Source organism: Arachis ipaensis, chromosome B08, assembly GCF_000816755.2.
Source record: "Arachis ipaensis cultivar K30076 chromosome B08, Araip1.1, whole genome shotgun sequence".
In the NCBI taxonomy this organism is placed as follows: Eukaryota; Viridiplantae; Streptophyta; class Magnoliopsida; order Fabales; family Fabaceae; genus Arachis; species Arachis ipaensis.
In genome coordinates this window covers 127591978-127599082 of record NC_029792.2, presented here as the reverse complement: position 1 = coordinate 127599082, position 7105 = coordinate 127591978, and the positions used below count along the sequence as shown (strand labels likewise).

Below are 7105 nucleotides of genomic sequence, written 5' to 3'. Positions count from 1 at the left end.
AATATTTTAATATTTAATAATTTATTTCGATCTTTCTAGCTCACTCATATATTTCGCCACCCTCTCCTGTAATCATTTTGTTATATATATCTCTAGAAAACACTTCATTCATTATCTTCTTCAATTCATTCTCACTCACTCTCTCTTTCTCCCCTTTTCATCTCCATCTTCCTACAACATTTTTTATGCTGCAAGCTCTTTTTCTTTGTCCAAAGAAAATATTGATAATGTTTTATCTCAAAACAAAAATATTTTGTATTAGCTTTTGAGCAACTATTGATGAGTTGTTTCTCGGTGACTTCAAAATCACGAAGTTAAACTGTAAAAATAGTTACTGATATAATTGTCAAGTAGTCATCATACATTACATTCTTGGCAGCACTTTTCCAAATGTTACATTAAGAGAGGAGAAAATGGTTATGTACCGAACTGCCCTTCCAAATCATTGCACAATAGATCGTCTAATAAGAAGCTCCAGCCCTCCGGATCTTGAGGGCCAAGACTCCATCATTCATGACCTTGGCTGGTTCCGTGACATCTCGGGGGATCCCACCCCGTCTTTGCCCGCCGTACTGGACAGCCCCATATATATTCTCTGGCTACGATGATGCGGATGTGGCGACCTCGGTGGTGCTGCCCATGGGGAAGCTGCCCGAGTGCTCCCTTGTGTTCCGGCGGGGGCTCTTGGAGATGGCGGAGCAATGGGGGAGCAACGGCGGCGCTGGCGTGGGACCCCAAGTTGACTACCGAACTGGTGGTGCTAGAGCTTGAAACGGAAGATACTCAACATTTTCAATTATTATCAGAATTACCGAAGAAGAGGACTTATCTATCGGATTGGATTGGTAGTCATATTTAAAGTCTCCAACGCATAACACACCAAACATGATTGATGAAAACTCTTCCGCCCCGCAACAACACCGTTAGCCACCATCAAAATGACTCCCTTTATGACGATGACGGCCGCCCAAGACGAACCGGTAATAATAATACAAATTAAATTAAACCAAACCATGCATGTTATTGTTAAAATCTCTTCCTTTTCTTTATTTTTTAGTTTTATAAATGGAGGTGAAAAAAATGAATTCAAGCTTTGTATGATTTTTTATAAAATAAGTTTTATTACTGTTGAGTTTTGATATCGAACAGAAATTAGGATAAAAAAATGAAAAAAAGTGACTTATTTTATAAAAAAATCATAAAACAATAATTAAAGCCGTTATTAATTATATATGAAGAGATTTTATTTCAATAGAATTTTATCATAAAAAACTATAAATAACGTTCTTAACTTGCAAATTAATTATTCAAATGGATATAATTTTTTATGATATTTGAAGTGTAGTAACTGTGTGGATGACAAGCTCTTATATAATAAGAACAATGATTGGATCTGGAATTTATGATTAGCATGGTCGATAGCGCAAATAGGTTGGATTGGTGGTCTTATTGTTATGATCTTAGGTCTCTTCACTTTATATACTTCACATCTTTTTCCTAATTGTTATCTTGTTGAAGACCCCATCACTGACAAGAGGAGTTACACTTACATGGAAGTAGTTGACAACATTTTAGGTAAGTACAAATAAAACTAAATTATACAAAAATAAGACAAAATAACATTTTAAGTAAGCCAATTTTGGTAATTACATATTTAAAAATAATTTTTATTATTATTATTTAAATATTATTGATTTGTCAAACTATATCAATATTAATTCTTCTTACAATAGACCTTATTATTCAGTATCTTATCAAAGAGAAAAATGGCTAAATCAAAATAAATAAATAATCAAAACAGGATAAGAATGAGAAGTGATGATAAAAAAAAGATTTATATTTCAATAGAATTATAGTGCGAGAATAATAACAATTAGTGACTGAATGAACAATTGAAAAATACAACTAACAAGTAACTAACATAGATGTTGGGTGAAGGGACTTAACTACAAGCATGCACTGAATGATTTATATGTATCAAGGTCAAGCAAGACACCAATCATGAACCCAATAACAGACAAAACATACTTAAATTTTACAAAACAATCCAACTCCCAATCCATTTTGGAATCCTCTTCCGTTTGATATACATCTCTATTGGAAAATAAACTATTAAGGACCAATCACTTTCAATATGTTATTAAAGAATGGAATTAACATTTCTATATAAAAGTGCTTACCACAACATACAATGATCTCTACACTAGTCTAAATATATTTAGGTTGTATGAGGGTAAAAATGGGATTTGAACTTTGTGTTCTTTTCCAATTATTTTTCATTTTTTAGTTGTCTGTTTTTCAACAAATACAAAGTGGGATTAGGAATAAACTTAGTATGTTCCACAAGTTGAATGATTATTGCTAAATTTGCAATGTCAATAAAGATTACTACAAATGTGAATAGTCATTGACATTGCAAATTTAGCAATAATAGTCATTCAACTTGTGGAACATACCAAGTTTATTCGTAGCCCCTCTTTGCATTTGTTGAAAAACAGACAACTAAAAAATGAAAAATAACTAGAAAAGAACACAAAATTTAAATCTCATTTTTATTCCCATTACAATCTAAACATATTTAGACTAGTTTGGAGATCACTGTATGTTGTAGTAGGCACTTTTATAGCAATGTTGATTTCATTTTTTAATGACATATTGGGAATGATTGGCCTTTATTAGTTTATTTTCCAGTGGAAATGTATATCAAACAGAAGAAGATCCCAAAATGGAGTGGGAGTTGGATTGTTTTGCAAAGTTTAAGTATGCTTTTGTCTATTATGAGTCCATGGTTGGTGTCTTATTTGACCTTAATACGTATAAAGTATTTGGTGCAAGTTTGTAGCCTAAGTCCCTTCATCCAACATTCTATGTTAATTACTTGCTAGTTGAATTTTTTAATTGTTCATTCACTCACTAATTGTTATTATTATGGCATTGTAATTCTATTGAAATATTAATCTTTTCCTTTATCACTTCTCATTCTTATTTTGTTTTGATTATTTATTTATTTATTTTGGTTTAGCCATTTTTCTGTTTTATAAGATTCTGAATAATAAGGTCTATTATAAAAAGAATTAATATCGACATAGTTTGAAAAATTAATAATGTTTAAATAGTAATAATTAAAATTACTTTAAACATGTAATTACAAAAATTGACCTACTTAAAATGTTATTTTGTGTTATCTTTATATAACTTAGTTTTATTTGTACTTACCTAAAATGTTGTCAACTACTTCCATATAAACGTAGCTCCTCTTACAAATGATGGGTCCTAGCACCACAACACTTAGAAAGAAAATGTGAAGTATATAAAGTGAGAGAGATGGAAGATCATAACAATAGGACTACCAATCCAACCTATTCGTGCTATCGACCATACTAATGATAAGTTTTAGATCTAATCACTGTTCTTATTATATAAGAGCTTGTCATCCACAAAGTTCCTGTACCTCAAATATCATAAAAAATTATATCCATTTGAATAATTAATCTGTAAGTTAAGAACATTATTTACAGTTTCTTATGATAAAATTCCATTGAAATTAAATCTCTTCGTATATAATCAGTGACGACTTCAATTATTCTTGTAAGATTTTTTCATAAAATAAGTCACTCTTTTTCACTTTCTTCTTATCCTAATTTCTGTTTGGTATCAACAAGTCAACACAATAAAATAGAACTTATTTTATAAAAAAAAATCTTAAAAGATTCGGAATTCATTTTTTTCACCTCTCGTTATTATAAAACTAAAAAGAGAGAGAAAAAAAAGGAAGAAATTGTAACAATAACATGCATGGATTGGTTTATTTTGATTTGTATTATTATTACCCGTTCGTTTTGGGCGGCCGTCTTCGTCATAAGGTGAGTCATCTTGACGGTGGCTAACGGTGGTTGTTGCGGCGGTTGAAGAATTTTCATCAATCATGTTCGGTGTGTTATGCATGTTGGAGACTTCAAATATGAATATTCCACCTTAAAGAGATGGAACATCTAAAAGTCACACTGTAATTTCTGTAGGAGTTCGATTCTATCAGTAGCACCAGAGAAGGAACCAAAAGATCAACTATGCTAAGCTCACGATAACGTTCCAATAGTAAATCAGATGTAGCATTGCATTATGTACCCTCATCTACAAGGTAATCTGTTTAGAAGAAAGGAAAATTACATGGACCAACTTTGGAAAGAGTAGAAAGAAAAGATAGAGATATAGTTTTTTTATGATTGCAAGAAATAAGAGATGTAGCAGGGTATGGAGCAAGAGCAAGGCGCACAATTCTTTTATAGGGTTGTCTCTCAAGTATGCTAACATAATCATATTCACAGTTTCTGCAGAATCTCGGACACAGTTTATTAATAAGGTTGGTGGTTATTAAACCCCAATTTGGAACCATTTGCAGGTCACCTATCAACTCATCACACAAAGAAAATGCCTGCGAAAAGAACGGTAATAAATTAAAGAACAAGAAGCAGAACTGCAACTCACTCTCTTTATATGCTAATTAAAATGCAGGTCACCTATCAACTCATCACACAAATAAAATGCCCGCAAAAAAAAGGTAATAAATTAAAGAACAAGAAGCAGAACTGCAACTCACTCTCTTTATATGCTAATTATAACAAATTCTGAACTACTACTATATATACAATTAAGCATGCAATTCAACTGATCCATATCAGATCTAACAATGCAAGAAAACCTAACAAAGATCATGCAATGTCCAATACTTTTATAACACAGCCACCATAAATAGCTAAGATATAGAATAGCATATAAATAAATAGACCCCACGTCCTCACCAAAATTTACAAAAAAAAAAAAAAATTAAAATGTAGACATATAATTAATGTATGTCTCTCTATCAATGTGAATAACAAGAGTTCAACAAAACAAAAACATTTCCTCCAATAATAACAAGGAGAATACTAGGAAAACAATGTTATCTTGAACAACATGAACAACCACCAATCAAATTAGACAGTATTAATCGATCGGCTTGGTCAGTTCTCACTTGTCGGTGCATGTTTTGATTGGCATAGGAAGTTACATAATCAATTATGTGCATCTTTGATGATGTTTTTATAAGATATTTATTTTATTTTTCTGCTATTTGCAATTTAAATTTCAAACTCCTTTACATTTATAAATAGAAAATTTAATAGTTGTAAGTATAATTTCACAGTTGATAGTAATGATTTTTTTATGCTTAAATATAAATTCAATCCGAAAAAGAGAAAAGAAACAACTAATAAATGCTACCAATCTCTTTTAACATTGTCATTAAAAATTGGCAATTCCAAAGTTGTTTTTATAAAAGCAACAAAATATATAAACAAAACATACAACCATACCATGAAATATCTAATTAGCAAAAATTTTTAATCATAATCCCGCATGCTTTCCTGATATATCACATTTTTCTCACCAATTCCTCACGCATGGTCCTACATTAATACACCAGCTACGTTAACACCACATGAACTACTTATTATTTACTCTAATTTGTCTACGACGTGTTGTTGTTTATTACTGACAGCAACTATTCTAATAACAATTAGGAGTGGAAATTAGTGAGCCAAGTTAAGCGAACTTAAATTTAGTTCACGATTTAATTCATTAAAATTAACAGTCAAGTTTAGGGTCGCTCCGTTTCTGTTTCATACTTGAGAATTTTTTCGTCAGTTAGAAGAGTAAGAAACAAACCACCATTGTTAAATACAGGTTTTTTAATGTTGTTACTTATGAAGCTGGTTGATTATCTTTTGTCATGAATTTTATTGGTTTGCCGTTTCAAAAGTTTATCACTGTGACAACTAGTCAGTATTGATAGGACTAATAATTCCATCTTTCATAAAAAAGAACCAAACACATTGAATTACACAGCTACATAGTTCGTAAAAAACATTTATCTGATCTCATTCATTTTATGCTAATTTGTTCTAAAGACGAATTTGCTGATTTTTTCACCAAAATTATGCTACCAGTTCCTTTTCTTACTAATATTTTCAAGTTAGAATGGTTAGATTTATACAATTTTAACTTGCGTTATTTTTTTATTAGTTTAATATTGATAGTAATTAATTATAGTAAGAGTACATAAGAAGTGCATAAGGTTAACTACAAAATATTTTTTTCAGTTTTCTGTTTTCATTTCATTTTGAAATTTTTAAAATAAAACGATCCAATTTTTCTCTTTCTGATCTTAACTTTCACTCTTTTTATCTTTCTAAAATGCTGAGACACCAATTTTTAACTTAAAATATTAATTTTTTTATAATTTTTTATCCTATCTAACTTACCAAATATATTGCTTTTTTTTATTATTATTAAATCTATAAAAGAAGTTTTGATTTATTAAGTAGATTTAATTTTGAATGGTTATAAATAACATCAACAAAGTTTTTATCCCACAAACAAAATTAACTATATGGATAAAACAAATTTATTAAACTTTATCACATATTATATTTACAGTATTAATCTTTAAAGATAGATTTTTTTATTTTTCATCACATATCTATCTTTTATCTGATCTACTGTCTTAGTTAGATATTTTACTGATTTTCACCTCATATATCTAGATTAAATGAGATAAAATTAAATGCAATGCAAAGTGATGATCGAAATTATTTATATAGACTTGTCGGAACAAGACTTGGTTTCAAAAGTGTCACATGCAATTAGATTTTTGATATACATGTTCATCAAAATATAGATACTAGAGTACATTGAAGTATATGGAAATACATGTACGGGATTTATTTAATGAGACAAAATTATAAAAGATATTGTCATATCTAAACACCCATTAAAAATATGTATTTTGTCTCTCTAAGATGTTGAGACATAAATTTATAACCTAAGACATTAATTTTTTTATAATTTTTTGTCCTATCTACTTACCATACACAAATTTCTTATGTTTATATACTTTTGTATACTAATGTTTATGTCTTACATTGAGACAACAATCAAATACAACCTTAATGTTTCACCTGTCTACCTTGTTTCACTCATACGTATTAACTTCTTAACAACTTCACTAAATCAATATTCCAATTTTTCTGCGTCATAAATTGAAAATGTTAAATTGAACGAATTGAAA

At 29.7% G+C, this 7105-nt stretch overlaps 1 protein-coding gene across 1 annotated transcript in view; it reads left to right on the top strand.

The window, feature by feature from the left end:
- LOC107611755 (amino acid permease 3-like) overlaps window positions 37–7105 on the top strand; it is a 36914-nt gene continuing 29845 nt past the window's right edge. Inside the window, exon 1 of the mRNA XM_016313650.2 lies at window positions 37–980. Coding sequence (XP_016169136.1) covers window positions 893–980 — 88 coding nt within the window. The 5' untranslated portion in view covers window positions 37–892. The remainder of the gene's footprint in view (window positions 981–7105) is intronic.